Source organism: Heliangelus exortis, chromosome 13 (assembly GCF_036169615.1).
Source record: "Heliangelus exortis chromosome 13, bHelExo1.hap1, whole genome shotgun sequence".
NCBI classification, from domain to species: domain Eukaryota; kingdom Metazoa; phylum Chordata; class Aves; order Apodiformes; family Trochilidae; genus Heliangelus; species Heliangelus exortis.
Window position 1 is genome coordinate 17,095,396 of NC_092434.1, and position 19,799 is coordinate 17,115,194.

At 46.2% G+C, this 19,799-nt stretch overlaps 1 protein-coding gene across 3 annotated transcripts in view; it reads left to right on the top strand.

The window, feature by feature from the left end:
• The first annotated feature begins 7,519 nt into the window (after nt 1-7,519).
• PDPR (pyruvate dehydrogenase phosphatase regulatory subunit) overlaps nt 7,520-19,799 on the top strand; it is a 29,899-nt gene continuing 17,619 nt past the window's right edge. Inside the window, exons 1-8 of one of the 3 annotated variants that reach the window (XM_071757077.1) lie at nt 7,520-7,611; nt 8,065-8,255; nt 8,453-8,743; nt 10,859-10,992; nt 12,608-12,689; nt 12,787-12,950; nt 13,945-14,066; nt 16,135-16,252. In XM_071757077.1, the coding sequence (XP_071613178.1) occupies nt 8,517-8,743; nt 10,859-10,992; nt 12,608-12,689; nt 12,787-12,950; nt 13,945-14,066; nt 16,135-16,252 (847 nt within the window). In that variant the 5' untranslated portion in view covers nt 7,520-7,611; nt 8,065-8,255; nt 8,453-8,516. The remainder of the gene's footprint in view (nt 7,612-8,064; nt 8,256-8,452; nt 8,744-10,858; nt 10,993-12,607; nt 12,690-12,786; nt 12,951-13,944; nt 14,067-16,134; nt 16,253-19,799) is intronic. The other 2 variants (XM_071757078.1, XM_071757079.1) reach the window with 2 other exon arrangements.

Consider the following 19,799-nt stretch of genomic DNA (forward strand, 5'->3'; position numbering starts at 1 on the left):
CCTGTGAGCTGTACAACTTGTGTTTCAGGAGATTAAAGCTGCGGTGTAGAGCCTGTCGGTGTTGCACAGTGCTGCTGCCACTGGACATGGAGTGCCCTGCTTGGTTTACTGGGTCAACTTTTTTATTAGCAACAATTCTAACACTCCTTTTATTTGACCTCACTGCTGCTAAGCTGTTACCCTTCTGAATTCCCTACCTGCAGGTGGTGTTGACATAAAGTGCTCTGTCAGCCATGCAGAAAGCGACCGGACACTCCACATGTTCTGTCTGTAACATGGTTGGTTACTTGTGGGTGAATGTGGTGGTTTGTAACTGGCCTGTCTGGCTCTGGAAAGGTAGAACTGAAGAGTATTTCTCATTTGCACAACTGAAATTGATAAAGGATAGCAGCTGGTGTTTTCTGAGATACAGGAGGACACAGGCGCTGGTCCAGAAGGCCGAGCAGGAGTGGGTGAGAGGACCATAGAGTTTTAGAAGAGGCAGAAACATCCAGATCTTTAAGGGAACATCCAAATCTTTAAGGGAAGTAACTCTCACGTTGCTACTGTCAGTGTGTGCACTCGTGCTGTATATAATTACACTCCCAGAAGGTGATGCTGGCACCCAAGAGCCCAAAGAAGGTCTTGTAGAAGAGCTGCACCAGTAGTTCTGGCCTCCTCATAGCATCATCTCAATTTCTTGAGTACAAAGAGGCAAGGAGGTTGTAAGCCAGGTGCTTAGGCTGAAAGGGTGGGTGTGTTGGTGAGATGTAGAGGTGCCTGCCCAGCAGTCCACGTGTACAGCAGGACAGAATTTATTTGCCTTTTAGATGTGCTGCGGTAGAAATCACGTGCCTGAAACTGTCCAACTTAGGCTGATGCTTGAACTGTGACTTCATTTGCCTGCTTAGTGCACTGCTAGGTACGACCTGACACTTTCAAATCTCTGTGTTGTTCTCTAGAAGAACAGTGGAGGTGGTTTGGGGACACTTCAGAGCACGGAGCAGCCAGTTCTGATGATGCTGCGTGTACAGAATGTTGTGTGCAAAATCCTGTGAGCTTGGCTGCAACTGAAGCTTTCTGCAGGTGTAACTTCATCCCACTTTGAGGATGGACAGCAAGCTGTTAGCAGTGTGGTCTTAGACTTACTATGCTAGTGAGTCCTTCACAAACTCCTCTGGTTTTATATTGAAGTATTAGGAACACAAGGCAAGCAGCAGAGAGTGTCTGAGCAGTGAAGGTTCTGTAAAAAAATTAGTACTGGGCAAGATTGCAGTGAAGGGGTTAGGTAGGACAGAAATGAAGCCTGAATTCTTTCTCAGCCCTTTTCTGGGGTGCTACAGGAGCTTCTGGCCCTCTGTCAATGTGAAGTGGAGCAGAAGAGGAAGGGTCAATGGTGTTTCTTGAGGTAGCACAGGTGTATAAGACCACAAGTGTCAGTTTGGCAGTTCCAAGTGTGTATTATTTCACTTGACAGAGTGCTGAGATCACTGCTGTAAAGATGGGTGTGTTTGCAGGGAGGTGGGACCTCTGGGCAGGCTTGGCACCAGCTCTGCTTCTCAAAACATCCATCAGGTGTGATTAAATTGCTGTTGGAGGGCCTTTTTTGAACTGCTGAGACTTCCTGAAAAGGCATTTTGTAACCTGGTTAGCTTGAAAAGCCTGATTAGATGGTTTATTGTCTAGAAATAGCATCTTCCACTGAATTCCAAAAGACATTGAAAATTATAGGTTTGTAGCCATAGTTCTGAATGTAAACCCTGATTAGGATCACACTGAAGGTGACTTTTTTTTTTTACTTTCAGAGATAAGACTTTCTGGGTTGGGTTTTGTTATGTTGTTGTGGGTTGTGGGTTGGTTTTTTTTTTGGCTTGGGCTTTTTGGTTTTTTTTCTTTTCTTTCTTTTTGATTTGGAGGAGGTTAAGGTCAACTGGAGCTTTGCTTTAGGAGCCTGGGACTGATTCACCACCTGGGGTTGGGTTTCTGTGCAAGTGTTGTGGGATGGGGTCACAGGGATGTGTCTGGAGGCCCCTGAAGCCAAAGGAAATCCTACATCAATTTCTGCATTATTCCTTTAGGCATCCATTGGAAGGGCACAGACCTGCCTGTGAAAGCTTTGTGCTGGCAAAGGGCCTTGGGGAAATGTCACACTCTCTTCCTTCTTGTTTCAAGCCTCCTGCCACTGCTAATGACCAAATGTGCTTTTTTTTTTTTTTTTCCATGACTAAGAAATCTCCCAGTGTTGAAGCATCCTCCTCCTTTTTTTTTTTTTTTTTCTTTTTAACCACGTACCTAAAAATCTAGAGGTCTCAAAAGCACAGAAGCCCAGACAACTTACTCTTCCAAAAATAACCTGCTTGTGCTGTTGCCAACGCAACCCCTTGCCTGCAGGCAGCAGGGAAAGGAAGGAAGGGGTGTAAGAAACACTGCTGTTTGTTGCCTTGAACTGGAGGAAGCCTTTTGAACCTCTTTGGTCTCATTGGGAGGGCTGGAAATAAATAGTTGTTATCAGCCAGGAGGAAAAATCTTGTGGCAAAACCTGGGTTATGCCTTTTCATTGCCTCTTGGTGGGGAAGGCTGCCTAAAGCAAATCAGGAGGTGGAGGTTGTTGGGTTTTTTTTGTTTTCTCTTTGTCAGCACAAAACCTTCTCTTGGAGAATTTATCCCAGCTGTGGTGACACTGGTGTGGTGACACTTTCCCTCCTGCTGCTTTGACATTGAACGAGTTGTTTCCTAAGTGGTGGCCCAGGTTTTGGTGACTTTTGGTGACTTGGCTAAAGGGGGGACTTGGTGTGATGTGCTGGCCCCTGTGTGTTCATTCTTGTTGACATTTATAAGCTTTTTATATTTTTTTTATCTAGTGGATCAGATCAAGTCCTTTTGCTGAGTTTCCTCTTAGGGTTTTCCTGCCTTGCCTGCTGGAGTAACTCCTCAGGCCAGGACCCAAATTCCTGGTACTTGAGGGTACCAAGGACCCAAATGTCTGTGTCACTGCAAAGGGTTGGTAAAGCCCTCGTGAAGTTCAAATAATCCTGTAACAAATTTCCAGCCTTTCAGTTGGAATCTTGACACTTAAAAATCCCCACAGATGGGTTTAGTCTTCTGCTGAAAGAAACCACAGTGAAAAAAGGGCTAGAAATAAATAATTGTGATCAGCCAGGAGGAAAAATCTTGTGGCAAAACCTGGGTTATGCCTTTTCATTGCCTCTTGGTGGAGAAGGCTGCCTAAAGCAAATCAGGAGGTGGAGGTTGTTGGTTTGTTTTTTTCTCTTTGTCAGCACAAAACCTTCTCTTGGAGAATTTATCCCAGCTGTGGTGACACTGGTGTGGTGACACTTTCCCTCCTGCTGCTTTGACACTGAACGAGTTGTTCCCTAAGTGGTGGCCCAGGTTTTGGGGACTTGGCTAAAGGGGGGACTTGGTGTGATGTGCTGGCCCCTGTGTGTTCATTCTTGTTGACATTAATAAGCTTTTTATATTTTTTATCTAGTGGATCAGATCAAGTCCTTTTGCTGAGTTTCCTCTTAGGGTTTTCCTGCCTTGCCTGCTGGAGTAACTCCTCAGGCCAGGATCAAAATTCCTGGTACTTCAGGTCCAGTGAGCCAAGGACCCACCTTGCAGTTTGTCACTTGAAAGGGTTGGTAAAGCCCTCGTGAAGTTCAAATAATCCTGTAACAAAATTCCAGCCTTTCAGCTGGAATCTGACACTTAAAAATCCCCACAGATGGGTTTAGTCTTCTGCTGAAAGAATCCACAGTGAAAAAAGGGCTAGAAATAAATAGTTGTGATCAGCCAGGAGGAAAAATCTTGTGGCAAAACCTGGGTTATGCCTTTTCATTGCTGCTTGGTGGAGAAGGCTGCCTAAAGCAAATCAGGAGGTGGAGGTTGTTGGGGTTTTTTTTGTTTTCTCTTTGTCAGCACAAAACCTTCTCTTGGAGAATTTATCCCAGCTGTGGTGACACTGGTGTGGTGACACTTTCCCTCCTGCTGCTTTGACATTGAACGAGTTGTTCCCTAAGTGGTGGCCCAGGTTTTGGGGACTTTTGGTGACTTGGCTAAAGGGGGGACTTGGTGTGATGTGCTGGCCCCTGTGTGTTCATTCTTGTTGACATTAATAAGTTTTATATTTTTTTTATCTAGTGGATCAGATCAAGTCCTTTTGCTGAGTTTCCTCTTAGGGTTTTCCTGCCTTGCCTGCTGGAGTAACTCCTCAGGCCAGGACCCAAATTCCTGGTACTTGAGGGTACCAAGGACCCAAATGTCTGTGTCACTTGAAAGGGTTGGTAAAGCCCTCGTGAAGTTCAAATAATTCTGTAACAAAATTCCAGCCTCTCAGCTGGAATCTGACACTTAAAAATCCCCACAGATGGGTTTATTCTTCTGCTGAAAGAAACCACAGTGAAAAAAGGGCTAGAAATAAATAGTTGTGATCAGCCAGGAGGAAAAATCTTGTGGCAAAACCTGGGTTATGCCTTTTCATTGCCTCTTGGTGGAGAAGGCTGCCTAAAGCAAATCAGGAGGTGGAGGTTGTTGGGTTTTTTTTGTTTTCTCTTTGTCAGCACAAAACCTTCTCTTGGAGAATTTATCCCAGCTGTGGTGACACTGGTGTGGTGACACTTTCCCTCCTGCTGCTTTGACATTGAACGAGTTGTTTCCTAAGTGGTGGCCCAGGTTTTGGGGACTTTTGGTGACTTGGCTAAAGGGGACTTGGTGTGATGTGCTGGCCCCTGTGTGTTCATTCTTGTTGACATTAATAAGCTTTTTATATTTTTAATCTAGTGGATCCCATCAAGTCCTTTTGCTGAGTTTCCTCTTAGGGTTTTCCTGCTTTGCCTGCTGGAGTAACTCCTCAGGCCAGGACCCAAATTCCTGGTACTTGAGGGTACCAAGGACCCACTTTGCAGTTTGTCACTGCAAAGGGTTGGTAAAGCCCTCGTGAAGTTCAAATAATTCTGTAACAAAATTCCAGCCTTTCAGTTGGAATCTTGACACTTAAAAATCCCCACAGGTGGATTTAATCTTCTGCTGAAAGAATCCACAGTGAAAAAAGGGCTGGAAATAAATAGTTGTGATCAGCCAGGAGGAAAAGTCTTGTGGCAAAACCTGGGTTATGCCTTTTCATTGCCTCTTGGTGGAGAAGGCTGCCTAAAGCAAATCAGGAGGTGGAGGTTGTTGGTTTGTTTTTTTCTCTTTGTCAGCACAAAACCTTCTCCTGGAGAATTTATCCCAGCTGTGGTGACACTGGTGTGGTGACACTTTCCCTCCCTCAATGCTTTGACACTGAACGAGTTGTTTCCTAAGTGGTGGCCCAGGTTTTGGGGACTTTTGGTGACTTGGCTAAAGGGGACTTGGTGTGATGTGCTGGCCCCTTGTTGACATTAATAAGCTTTTTATATTTTTTATGTAGTGGATCAGATCAAGTCCTTTTGCTGAGTTTCCTCTTAGGGTTTTCCTGCCTTGCCTGCTGGAGTAACTCCTCAGGCTAGGATCAAAATTCCTGGTACTTCAGGTCCAGTGAGCCAAGGACCCCCTTTGCAGTTTGTCACCCTAAGTGGTGGCCCAGGTTTTGGGGACTTGGTGTGATGTGCTGGCCCCTGTGTGTTCATTCTTGTTGACATTAATAAGCTTTTTATATTTTTTTATCTAGTGGATCAGATCAAGTCCTTTTGCTGAGTTTCCTCTTAGGGTTTTCCTGCCTTGCCTGCTGGAGTAACTCCTCAGGCCAGGACCCAAATTCCTGGTACTTGAGGGTACCAAGGACCCACTTTGCAGTTTGTCACTGTAAAGGGCTGGGAAAGCCCTCGTGAAGTTCAAATAATTCTGTAACAAAATTCAAACCTTTCAGCTGGAATCTTGACACTTAAAAATCCCCACAGATGGGTTTATTCTGCTGAAAGAAAACAGTGAAAAAAGGGCTAGAAATAAATAGTTGTGATCAGCCAGGAGGAAAAGTCTTGTGGCAAAACCTGGGTTATGCCTTTTCATTGCTGCTTGGTGGAGAAGGCTGCCTAAAGCAAATCAGGAGGTGGAGGTTGTTGGGTTTTTTTTTTTTTTCTCTTTGTCAGCACAAAACCTTCTCCTGGAGAATTTATCCCAGCTGTGGTGACACTGGTGTGGTGACACTTTCCCTCCTGCTGCTTTGACACTGAACGAGTTGTTTCCTAAGTGGTGGCCCAGGTTTTGGTGACTTTTGGTGACTTGGCTAAAGGGGGGACTTGGTGTGATGTGCTGGCCCCTTGTTGACATTAATAAGCTTTTTATATTTTTTTTATCTAGTGAATCCCATCAAGTCCTTTTGCTGAGTTTCCTCTTAGGGTTTTCCTGCCTTGCCTGCTGGAGTAACTCCTCAGGCTAGGATCAAAATTCCTGGTACTTCAGGTCCAGTGAGCCAAGGACCCACTTTGCAGTTTGTCACTTGAAAGGGTTGGTAAAGCCCTCGTGAAGTTCAAATAATCCTGTAACAAAATTCCAGCCTTTCAGCTGGAATCTGACACTTAAAAATCCCCACAGAAGGGTTTATTCTTCTGCTGAAAGAATCCACAGTGAAAAATACTGGAGGGGAGTGAATGTCTCTGAGAATAGCACCTGACTGGGGGGTGTGAGATGAGCCAGGGGGAACTCGAGTCCTGTAACGTAGAGAAATTGCCTTCGAGTTGGACGCTGACTTCTGTTAAAACACAACTTGATTATTTAGCTTCAAGAAGATTTAGTGCTTTTTTTTTTTTTTTTTTTGGTGTCGTTTAAAAAAAAAAAAAAATATTATTTTATTGGTTTTGTTGAAAACACCTTCTGAGGTGCGTGTGACTGCGTGAGTGTGGTGTGACCCCCGGCGTGTTTCACCTGGCATTTCTGTCCCTATTTAACACGGATCTCAGCACTCCAGCAGCTGCCCTGGTGTCCAACGTGTCCTGAACCACGAGGTTCAACATCTCGGGGGCTGCTCCAGGTACTGACCCTGGTGCAGGGCCCTGCGGGGGCCTCCTCGCTGCCCCCCGGGGGGTGGCAGGGATGCAGCCCACGCGTGCCTGGTGTGCCCACGGGGCTCCCAGCACCTCCCTGCTCTGTGGCTGCTGGGACTTGGTCTCTAGGTTTGGGCTTGGGTTTTTTTTATTTTTTCCAAATGTGACATTAACGAGGCTTTTTTTTTTTTTTTTTCTGTAAATTGTTTCATTTTCTGTGTATAAATCCTTTGTTTCGGGTTGGTTTGGTTTTGTTTTGTTTTTTTTTTACCTGTTCATGCTGTGTAATTTTGAGCTGTTACTGAGATTCTGAACATAATGTGCATTTTTTTTTTTTGCATTTTTTTTTCCTTTTTTTTTTTTTTCTGTACAGATGAAACGGAAGAATTTAATAAAAAGAGTCTGCAGGTTTTTACTGGGTGTAGTTTATTGCTTGGGACGGAGAGTGGGCGGGGCCTAGCGGGGCGTGGGCGTGGTCTGAGGGGTAGGGGGCGTGGTGTGATGGGTAGGGGGCGTGGTCACGGTGCCCACTGACCCCGCCCCCCCCGCGGCCACCGGGATCGCGCTGGTGATTGGCGGCGGGGCGCGTGACGCAGCGCGCGCGGGGGGCGGTTGTCGCGCGGCGGCCGTAAAGCGCGGAAGGTCGGTGCGGCCTCGCTCCCCCCTCCCTCAGGTGAGAGCGCGGCCCCTCCCGCCGCCCTCCTCACACCCCCCCCCTTCTTCCCCTCTCGTCCTCCTCCTCCTCCTCCGGGGCTCCGGTGGGGACGGCCAAGCAGGGCCGAGACGGCGGCTCCCCGGGTCCTGGAGGGGTTAACGGGGCTGCCGGTGCCGCTGGCCCGCTTTCCCCCCCTCCCTCCCTGGCAGCCTTCTGTGAGGGGAGCGGGCCCCTCAGGCCGCCGTGCCGCTTTCTCGTCAGGGCTGTGAGGGGGAGGGAAGCCCCGCAAGCTCCCGACGGGCACCGGCTTGGCGCTGAGAGGGCGGAACTGCTGCGGTCAGGGGGTTGGGGTTACTGCAGGCAGAGAGAGGGCCTGGGGCGGCGGTTCTGGTGGAGCTGACAGCACCGGGGAGAGTGTCTCCGGCTCCTTGCCCGCCTTACTCTGATCACAGGACTCCTTTCCCTCCTCAGGTGAAGGCCTGGCAGCACTCATGACCGGGCTTGTTTGCGCGCTGGTAACCTTGGCCTTTAGGAAAGGTGTCGGAGCATGTTCCGTGCCTGCTGGCTCTCTCTAACCTACCTGTTGTTGGGGTGAGAACCTTCGTGGCGTTCTTTTCTTGAACTGTGGGCGAGTGGCAAGTCAGAAACCGCCGGAGACGCAGGTAGAGTGCTGTGTGGCTGCTGTGAGATTTAAGTTCAAAACCTCAGCATCCAGAGTGCTGTTTCAGGACGGAGCAACTGCTCTCCTGGTTGTTTACTCATCATGTCCCCTCGTACCCGGTGCACCATGTGATGTTTGTTGCTGCCAGCCCCGCGTGTAATCGGTGGTAATGCTATTCCTGTCTCTTTTCCTTCCTAGAAGGAGTGGTTCTGAGTTAACATCCGAGCACGTTGAGGTGGTGCTTTAAGAAACCACTGCCAGGATGTTTCTCCGGTTACTGTCAGATGTCCGGTGGCGGGCAGCTAACCCCAAATGGAGAAGGATGACCTGCTCCCAGAGAGGCACCTCAACCACAGCAGAACCTCAGCAGGCTCCCTTGCCAGCACAGGCACAGGTTGTCATCTGTGGTGGTGGAATCATGGGCACTTCCGTGGCATATCACCTTTCCAAGATGGGTTGGAAGGATATTGTCTTACTTGAGCAGGGCAGGTAAGGACTTCTTCTGGTAATGAAACCAAAGAAAAAGGACCCTCCTGCAGGGTAGCATCTGCTCTGAGGTCTTGGTGCTGCTTATTCCCATGGACTTGGACCCAGCTTGTTGTGAGAGGTGCTTGCTAAGTGACACTTAGCTGCTCCTTCACAGCACAGGGCAGACCTGTGAGGGGCAGGGTGACTGTGGTGGGTTAGCCTGGGCTGAGAGCCCAGCTGCTACACAGCCACTCACTTTACTTTAGAAAGATGTGGAGAAAGTAGGCTGGGAAAGCTCATGGATCAAGATAAAGATCTGGAGGTTGCTTACCAGTTACTGCCCTGGGCAAAACAAGCTTGACCTGGGGACAGTTAATTTCATTTATTGTTATTTAAAGTAGATTCAGGGAGTAAGAAAAAAAACCAACCAACCTTGAAAACACCACCTTTCTTTCCCCGTGGTTGACTTCTCTCCTGTGCTTCAACCTGCACCTGAAGAGTTGCGGGTGCTGAATGGTGGGTGTGCTCAGTTCTGAGATCCAGTGTGGGTGCAGTTCCTGTCAGGAGAACTCTGTCCTGGTGTGGGCTTCCCCCAGGCCACAGTTCCTTCAGGAGAAACCCTTCTGCTCTGGTGTGCAGCCACATGTAATCGTGTAAAACAGAGCAGCCTGCAGAGCTGGAGCTCCACAAATCATTCACCCCCTCCTGACCATTTCTAGAAGAAGGGTGTGATCCATGCCTGAAGTCTTACACCACTGGTAAAGCTTGGGGGAGCTGGGGGGGGGTTATGAGCAGCTATCACTAAACTCTAGAAGCTGGTTAAAGGTACAGATTCTCCAGTCAGGCTGCTGCAGGGCTTGGTGCAGGGGTGTAAAACAGCAGCTGGGCTGAGTACAAGGCTCTGTTGGCCACTGCAGCTGGGGCAGAGCACGTAGATCCTGCTGAGAGCTGACTCTGCAGCCCATACCTGCTCAGGTTTCTGTCCCAGAGATGGATTCCTGGTGTTTTCATTGAGCAGTGTGGGGATTTGAAGAGGGTTTTTATCTCAGCACCTTCCAGCATCCTCAGTAGCTGCTGGACTAAGAATATTTACTGTCTAGCTTAGAACCTCCTGCCTGATGCTGCCTTTAAGAGCAAGGAGCTACAGTTTCTTGACATTGCACAGCATCAAGTTCTTTGTAGGTGCAAAGAAAAGGACTGGGGTGGTCTCATCTGAGACCTTGTGAGTGGTGTCCTGAGGGCAATCAGCTGGTGGGCTTCACTTGTGAGGAAACACAACCCTTCCCAGCCTTGGGTGGGGTGGGAATTCCTCATTTCAGATCTCCCTGGAGTGAGGTGCTGCCCAAGCTCAGTCCCAAGGGGTGTGCTTGAGGCAGAAGGACATTACATTAGCAGAAACATCTGGTAAAGCACAGCATGGGACACACCAGGGACAGTTGTGACTGAGTGGGGACACAGGAAAAAGAAATCCTGACTCAGCTGAGCCTTAACACTGAATTTCTGAGGCAATATTGGCACGCCAAGCCAGAAGGGATCTTGTCAAAGGCAAGAGGGAGTAAAGCAGGGTTGTTTCAGCAGCAAGAAGGATGACTTGGAAGTAGGTTTTGAGGGAGATGCTTAAATCTAACTGTCTTGCCTTCAGCTGTCTGTGCTGCAGGAGTTTTTGGTAGGTTTCTGTCACTGCAGCAGCCAAACTGTCACCAAACTGCATGGACAGTGGTGCAAGGGCAGGTTAAAAAGGGGCAAGAAATGCATATACCTGTCTGTGGCAGTTGCTGCCCTGTAAATGGTAAAGATAAAAGGCTCAAATCCAATTAATTCACATATGGGGGAAACCCTGCTTGGAAGGGAGAGGGAATCAGGTGGACAGATCAACTTAAGCCTGAGGTTAGGGAGGGGTTTTTTAAAGTGTTTTCTTCGAAAAATGTCGGCGTTTAGGACCGGTTAAAAAGAAACCAGGTTTGGAACACAAGAGAGCTAAATGAAAAGCAATCTAGAGGTGGAATGTGTTATCCCTGCACCATCCCACTTCCAGCTTTTGCTCAGCTGTGTGTGGAGGAGAGGTTGCTGCCTGGCAGCCTGACGGGGGGTGCTGGACTCTGCCTGGATGAGGCCTCTTTGCAACTTCTCCTGCAGATTGGCTGCTGGTACCACTCGGTTCTGCGCCGGCATCGTCAGCACAGCCAGGCACGTGTCCCTAGAGCTGAAGATGGCAGACTACTCCAACAAGCTCTACCAGCAGCTGGAGGAAGAGACAGGAATAAAAACAGGTACTGAAAGTGTCATCGTTGTCGTCGACTTTGGGGAAACTGAGTCAAAGTGTTGGCATTGAAATACAAACGTAATTTGACAGTGTCTGAAGAGGTCCTGGGGTCCTGTTCAAAAAAATGACTGAGTGTCTGCAGAGGGATGCTACTCTGTTAATCAGAATAATGGTAGGGAGTGGGGAGCAGGTGAAGAAACTGCATGCAAAGTGCGTGCAAACTGTGCCCATTGTGTCATCTGTAAGTTGGGTAAAAGTAACTTATAGTGTCTGAGGAGGTGGTGGGGTCCTGTTCAAAAAAAATGACTGAATCAGATGCAGAGGGATGTTACTGTTTTAATCAGAATAATGGCAGGGAGTGGGGAGCAGGTGAAGAAACTGCATGCAGAGTGCATGCAAACTGTGCCCATTGTTGTGTTGTCTGTAAGTTGGGCAAATGTAATTTTACAGTGTCTGAAGAGGTGGTGGGGTCCTTTAAAAAAAAATGATTCAATCAGATGCAGAGGGATGTTACTGTTTTAATCAGAATAATGGCAGGGAGTGGGGAGCAGGTGAAGAAACTGCATGCAGAGTGCATGGAGACTGTGCCCATTGTGTTGTCTGTAAGTTGGGCAAAAGTAATTTATAGTGTCTGGGGAGGTGGTGGGGTCCTGTTAAAAAAAATGACAGTGTCTGCAGAGGGATGTTACTGTTTTAATCAAAATAATGGTAGGGAGAGGGAGTGGGGAGCAGGTGAAGAAGCTGCATGCAGAGTGCATGGAGACTGTGCCCATTGTGTCATCTGTACATTGGGCAAATGTAATTTTAGTGTCTGAAGAGGTGGTGGGGTCCTTTAAAAAAAAATGACAGAATCAGATGCAGAGGGATGTTACTGTTTTAATCAGAATAATGGCAGGGAGAGGGAGTGGGGAGCAGGTGAACAAACCTGCAAACTCTGCCCATTGTTGGGCAAACGTAGGTGAATTTTCACAGGGACACTGAACACTGCATTACAGTAACTGGAGCAAATGGCCCATTTTCTGTACCAATTCCCTTCTCAAAAAGAGAAGGTGAATAACAGCAGCACTAAATCAGAGGCATAGCAAGGTGCTTTGCTTGGGAAATAACAAGGAAATACTGTGTTGGAATTCTCTCTCCAAAACACTCAGGCATTTTCAGGAACTGGAATCCTGAAAGCTTTCTGCTGACAAGGACTTGTGATGTATGTCAGACTCACAAGAGGTTAATAACTCTGCCTGTAATTAAGATAAATGTTGATCTGTAGAAGGTGGAGTCACAAAGTGTCAGCATTTAGTTATTGAAGTTTTATTCTTCTGAGTACTTATTAGATCACTTCCTTTTGCCAGTAACATTTATATTTTAATGGATACTGTGTGTGATGTTTAATTTTTTTTTATAAACATGAGCAAAGCAGTAGAGTTAGAACAGCAGTCAAAATTAAATTGCTTTTTTTAAAAGCTGACTAACGCAGTTTTTAATTACTCGCTGATAAGTAATTAACTGGGGATCTGGGATTTCCAGGCTCCTGGAAGCAACAGGTCTGCAATTGTATTAAAGCAATGGATCTGAGATTAAAAGGAATTCAAGATCCAGCCCAAATCTGACTTTAATCATTGTCACAGGGTACGTGAGGACAGGCTCCATTTCCCTGGCTCAGACTCAGGACCGACTGATCTCTCTGAAACGTGTTGCTTCTTCACTGAAGTACGTATGAGCAGGGAATTAAACCCCTCTGAAACTTCCACCAGCCCTCCTGCTCCACCAGGACCACTGGTGACATTTTTCTCTTGTTCTGTGGCAGTGTAATGGGGATCCCTTGTGAAATTATCACCCCCAAGCAAGCGGCACAGCTCCACCCACTGATCAACATCCATGACCTTGTGGGGGCCATATATGTGCCAGAAGATGCAGTCGTGTCATCTGCCAATGTGAGTCTGGCTCTGGCAACTGCTGCCTCACGGAATGGTATGAGGTTTTTCTATCTATAGAGTGCTCTCTTGCATGATAGTTACCTTTGTAAAATAAAATGGTGTCTGCATCTCCTCTGGTCTTCTAACCGAGCACCAAAGACCCAAAACTTGGCTGTTTGTATAAGGTTCTGATTCTTCAAGATGTATTTTTCTTTTTAAAAAAGGCTGGATATTTTTTTTTTTTTTTAAGGTGCTTAACCTTCACAGATCTGCTGTGATAGATCAAGCACCAGTGTGTTGTCCATACTGGTTATATATTTCTCTGAATAAGCACACACTTTTACCACAAAAACAGTCCTTTGTAGGACCTGGCTCAAAGTTGCACATCCAGAGATTTTTCATGACATACAAATGAAAAGGTGAGACTGAGTCCTTGTGGATGTTGGGCACCTATTCTTTGGAAAGGGATTTGGAAGTGTGGTAATAAATGCTGTTTGTCCAGCACGTTGGCAAGTTTGGAGTGGTCTAAAAGTGGGAGAAAGGTTAGATATGATAAGAGAGATGAGGCTCATTAAGGATGAAAGTCCATCACATTGGAAGAAGCTGCTTGAAAAGGGTACCTGTCCTACATTTTAAGTCCAGCTTGGTTTGCTAGCTGTTAATGGATTTTTTTTCACAAAATGACTGATTTCCACTTAAAGAACCAGTCTTGCCACCTGAAACTACAGCCTTTATTGCACAGAGGAATTGTAGTGGAAGGAAACCCTAGCTGAGACTTTTTTTTGTGTGTGTTGTTGATGCTAGGGTGTGCTTATCACCCACCTTGTCACAGGGGAAAGAGCTCTGGGACTCCTCACAGCCTCAGCCTTCAGATGTGCAAATTGTATAGGTGATACCTCACAAATCCCAGGGTGTCCCTTCAGAACTACTGGCTGAAGAGGAGAAATTTTGTCTCAAACAGAAAGGAAGCCTTTAGGTTGGGTTTGAGTGTTCAGTGTGAGCTTAGGAGGAAGGCTCCTGGTGTCCTGACTTTTGGATGTCCTCTTCAGGTGTCCAGATTCATGAACGGACAAGTGTCAGTCATGTCACAATTCAGAAGGGTCGTGTGACTGGAGTGGAGACTGACAGAGGACAGATTGGATGCCAGTACTTCGTCAACTGTGCTGGCCAGGTTGAATTATTACAATTTTTCTTTCTCTTTTTTGTGGGGTTTTTTTTATTATTATTTGTTTGGGTTTTTTTTTTTTTTTTTTTTTTAATCTGTGTGTGTTGGCTTGGTTTACGGGAGCAGATCAAAGTCACGTTGCTCAGCTGCTTAGACCAGTGAAGCTGTGAATCATAGAATCATAGAATCATAGAATCCTAGGGGTTGGAAGGGACCTGGAAAGATCATCTAGTCCAACCCCCCCTGCCAGAGCAGGGCCCCCTAGAGTACATCCCCTAGGAACGTGTCCAGGTGGGTTTTGAATGTCTCCAGTGAAGGAGACTCCACAACCCCCCTGGGCAGCCTGTTCCAGGGCTCTGTCACCCTTACAGTAAAAAAATTTTTTCTGATATTCAACTTGAACCTCCTATGCTCCAATTTACACCCATTACCCCTTGTCCTATCACTGGTCACCACTGAGAAAAGCCTAACTCCATCTCCCTGACACTCACCCCTTACATATTTGAAAACATTGATGAGGTCACCCCTCAGTCTCCTTTTCTCCAAACTAAAGAGACCCAGCTCCCTCAGCCTTTCCTCATAAGGGAGATGTTCCACTCCCTTAATCATCTCAGTAGCTCTGTGCTGGACTCTTTCAAGCACTTCCCTGTCCTTCTTGAACTGAGGGGCCCAGAACTGGACACAATACTCCAGGTGTGGCCTCACCAATGCAGAATAGAGGGGGAGGAGAACCTCTCTTGCCCTACTAACCACCCCCTTTCTAATGCACCCCAGGATGCCATTGGCCTTCTTGGCCACAAGGGCACATTGCTGGCTCATGGGCATCTTCTTGTCTACCAGGACCCCCAGGTCTCTTTCACCTACACTGCTCTCCAGCAGCTCAGCCCCCAACCTATACTGGGACATCGTGTTGTTCTTCCCCAAATGCAAAACTCTACACTTCCCCTTGTTGAATTTCATCATGTTTCTCCCTGCCCAACTCTCCAGCCTGTCTAAGTCTCTCTGAATGGCAGCACAGCCTTCTGGTGTGTCAGCCACTCCTCCCAGCTTAGTGTCATCAGCAAACTTGCTGAGGGTACATTCTATACCCTCATCCAAGTCGTTGATGAAGATATTGAACAACACCGGTCCCAGTACCCTGGGACTGAGGGACTCCTGAGGTCCCCTGAGGGATTCCACTAGTCACACACCTCCAACCAGATTCTGCCCCATTGACTACAACTCTCTGACTCCTTCCTTTCAACCAGTTCCTGATCCACCTCACTACCTGATCACCAAACCCATACTTGATCAACTTATCTACAAGGATGCTGTGAGAGACGGTGTCAAATGCTTTACTGAAATCAAGATAAACCACATCTACCACTCTTCCATCATCTGTCCACCTAGTAATTTCCTCATAGAAGGCAGAGCAGTGCTTGCTGCCTGCTTGATACAACAGATTCTGATTGTTAACCTCCTGAGGAACACCCTGCAGCCTCTTGGTGCAGCCCCATGGTCTCTCCTGGGGGCTGTTCCCTTCTGATAGGAAAAATTTTGCTTCAGCACTTAGTGAGACATTAACTTTCTCTCTGCCCTTCTCCCATACACACACACTGAAAGTTCCCTTTTTTAGTTCTTACTGGCATGTCTTCTCCAGCCTGAAAACACATCTGACAAGCTGTTGCTCAGCTTGCAAATGGCTGTCTAGTTAGGAAGGTGTCTTCACTCCTAAATCCTAACTGTTCCACTTCTAGAGGCTGAGTCTGGTGTTGACTTTGCTGGGCAGATCTGAATTTTGTTTTCCTGTTGTGTTTGGGACTTCTTAGCCTCAAATCAGGAGCCCACTTTTCTAGATCTTATGTGAGGAGCAGAAAAACAGTCTGTCCTAAACAGTTCAAATTCTAAGCAAAAAAAAAAAAAAGTGTCTGTTTAAGATTTAGGGACTAAACAAAATCTTCCTGGCCTTTGATGTAAGCAAACCCTGAAAAAGAGAGGACCCACAGGGAGGACCTGTGCTTTTTGTCCTACTTTTTTTTTTTTTTTTTTTAACTGGAGTTTCTTCTGGATTCTAACACCCACTTTTCTCTTTCAGTGGGCCTATGAGCTGGGCCACTCTGGGGAGGAAACTGTCAATATCCCAGTCCATGCCTGTGAACATTTCTACCTCCTGACCCATCCTTTGAAGGAACCTCTAGCAAGCAACATACCAAGTAAGGATTCTTCAGCTCTGCCTCCCTTTTCTTAGTGAATTCTGTCTGCCTTTCTGAGGTGACATGTGCTTTATGTCCTAAAGCCCACCTAAGTGTTACCAGTTTTCAGTTTATTTGGGACTGTAGAGTATATTCTAGCTCAGTTGCTCTGAATATCCTCCTCCAGTGGCTGAATCTCTTTCCTTACTTTTGGAAAAGCTTTCATTGCAGAAATTGATTTTCACAGTGGGTCATCTTAGCAGGAGACTGCCTGGTAGCTGTGTCTGAGACTTGGGTTGTTGCATTTGTGGGCTGGAGTCCTGGCACTATGTTTTCCTTGCAGGAATGGCCCATCTATCCCTTTCCTCCAACTGAACCTAAGGCTTTGCAATGGCATTTACATGTCTATGAGCTGTAGGGGCAACCAAAGCACTTGAGGTAATTGCTCCTCCCCCATGTTCTGGCTTTTGCATCTCTTAAAAAGAAAAAACAAAAACAAAAAAACAAACAAAAAAAAACAAACAAAAAAACCAAAAAAAAGACCTTGTGTTAAAAAACTGTGGTTTTGAAGTAGAAATTTTTGCTTATTTACTCTGTCTTTAGCAAGTTTCTGCTTCCACTGAGGAGTGTGTATACCCTCCAGGGAATTCAGCTCTGACCAGAGTCCCTGAGTGCTTCACTTTTATTTCACTGAGTTATATAAATGCATTTTTATACTCACAGCTCTTCTGTACATGAGTAAAATCACCAGGTAACATGTTGGGTGCAGCATCATAAATGTTTCAAGTTGATGCCACCACTGGAAGAAGCAAACCTGACCTGGGTGTTTGCCCTCCCCCTAGTCCTGCCCACCTTCTTCCTTCTGCTTGCCTGCAGCAATCTGAATCCCTGATGCATCCCCATGAAACTTAACTCTTCTTAATTCAGAAATTAGAAATTAATTCAGAAATTAGACTCTTCTTGGAACTCTTCTTAATTCAGAAATTCCCCTGGGGGAAGGTCTGGTCTTGGGTGCAGTTCCAGTGGAACTAAGGCAGCTTATTGGTTCCACAAGGGATCCAACTCACTTTTGTGGCCTCCTGCTCCTGGTAAAACTGCAATTCAGGTTCAACTCAGTTCACTTTGCTGCCCCAAAATTGACATTCATGGTTGGGGAGGGAGTTGCTGCAGGTTTAGTCCTCTAAAAGTTAAAAAGCAGTTAAAAAACTGTGGTTTTGAAGTAGAAATTTTTGCTTATTTACTCTGTCTTTAGCAAGTTTCTGCTTCTGCTGAGGAGTGTGTATACCCTCCAGGGAATTCAGCTCTGACCAGAGTCCCTGAGTGCTTCACTGAGTTGTATGGATGTATTTTTATACTCACAGCTTTTCTGTACATGAGTAAAATCACCAGGTAACATGTTGGGTGCAGCATCATAAATGTTTCAAGTTGATGCCACCACTGGAAGAAGCAAACCTGACCTGGGTGTTTGTCCTCCCCCTAGTCCTGCCCACCTTCTTCCTTCTGCTTGCCTGCAGCAATCTGAATCCCTGATGCATCCCCATGAAACTTGACTCTTCTTAATTCAGAAATTAGAAATTAATTCAGAAATTAGACTCTTCTTATAACTGTTCTTAGTTCAGAAATTCCCCTGGGGGAAGGTCTGGTCTTGGGTGCAGTTCCAGTGGAACTAAGGCAGCTTGTTGGTTCCACAAGGGATCCAACTCACTTTTGTGGCCTCCTGCTCCTGGTAAAACTGTGCAATTCAGGTTCAACTCAGTTTATTTTGCTGCCCCAAAATTGACATTCATGGCTGGGGAGGGAGTTGCTGCAGGTTTAGTCCTCTAAAAGTTAAAAAGCAGTTAAAAAACTGTGGTTTTGAAGTAGAAAATTTTGCTTATTTACTCTGTCTTTAGCAAGTTTCTGCTTCTGCTGAGGAGTGTGTAAACCCTCCAGGGAGTTCAGCTCTGACCAGAGTCCCTGAGGGCTTCACTGAGTTATATAGATGCATTTTTATACTCACAGCTTTTCTGTACATGAGTAAAATCACCAGGTAACATGTTGGGTGCAGCATCATAAATGTTTCAAGTTGATGCCACCACTGGAAGAAGCAAACCTGACCTGGGTGTTTGTCCTCCCCCTAGTCCTGCCCACCTTCTTCCTTCTGCTTGCCTGCAGCAATCTGAATCCCTGATGCATCCCCATGAAACTTAACTCTTCTTAATTCAGAAATTAGAAATTAATTCAGAAATTAGACTCTTCTTGGAACTCTTCTTAATTCAGAAATTCCCCTGGGGGAAGGTCTGGTCTTGGGTGCAGTTCCAGTGGAACTAAGGCAGCTTGTTGGTTCCACAAGGGATCCTACTCACTTTTGTGGCCTCCTGCTCCTGGTAAAACTGTGCAATTCAGGTTCAACTCAGTTTATTTGCTGCCCCAAAGTTGACATTCATGGTTGGGGAGGGAGTTGCTGCAGGTTTAGTCCTCTAAAAGTTAAAAAGCAGTTAAAAAACTGTGGTTTTGAAGTAGAAAATTTTGCTTATTTACTCTGTCTTTAGCAAGTTTCTGCTTCTACTGAGGAGTGTGTAAACCCTCCAGGGAGTTCAGCTCTGACCAGAGTCCCTGAGTGCTTCACTTTTACTTCACTGAGTTGTATGGATGTATTTTTATACTCACAGCTTTTCTGTTCATGAGTAAAATCACCAGGTAACATGTTGGGTGCAGCATCATAAATGTTTCAAGTTGATGCCACCACTGGAAGAAGCAAACCTGACCTGGGTGTTTGCCCTCCCCCTAGTCCTGCCCACCTTCTTCCTTCTGCTTGCCTGCAGCAATCTGAATCCCTGATGCATCCCCATGAAACGTAACTCTTCTTAATTCAGAAGTTAGAAATTAATTCAGAAATTAGACTCTTCTTGGAACTCTTCTTAATTCAGAAATTCCCCTGGGGGAAGGTCTGGCCTTGGGTGCAGTTCCAGTGGAACTAAGGCAGCTTATTGGTTCCACAAGGGATCCAACTCACTCTTGTGGCCTCCTGCTCCTGGTAAAACTGTGCAATTCAGGTTCAACTCAGTTTATTTGCTGCCCCAAAGTTGACATTCATGGTTGGGGAGGGAGTTGCTGCAGGTTTAGTCCTCTAAAAGTTAAAAAGCAGTTAAAAAACTGTGGTTTTGAAGTAGAAAATTTTGCTTATTTATTCTGTGTTTAGCAAGTTTCTGCTTCTACTGAGGAGTGTGTAAACCCTCCAGGGAATTCAGCTCTGACCAGAGTCCCTGAGTGCTTCACTGAGTTGTATGGATGTATTTTTATACTCACAGCTCTTCTGTACATGAGTAAAATCACCAGGTAACATGTTGGGTGCAGCATCATAAATGTTTCAAGTTGATGCCACCACTGGAAGAAGCAAACCTGACCTGGGTGTTTGTCCTCCCCCTAGTCCTGCCCACCTTCTTCCTTCTGCTTGCCTGCAGCAATCTGAATCCCTGATGCATCCCCATGAACTTTGACTCTTCTTAATTCAGAAATTAGAAATTAATTCAGAAATTAGACTCTTCTTATAACTGTTCTTAGTTCAGAAATTCCCCTGGGGGAAGGT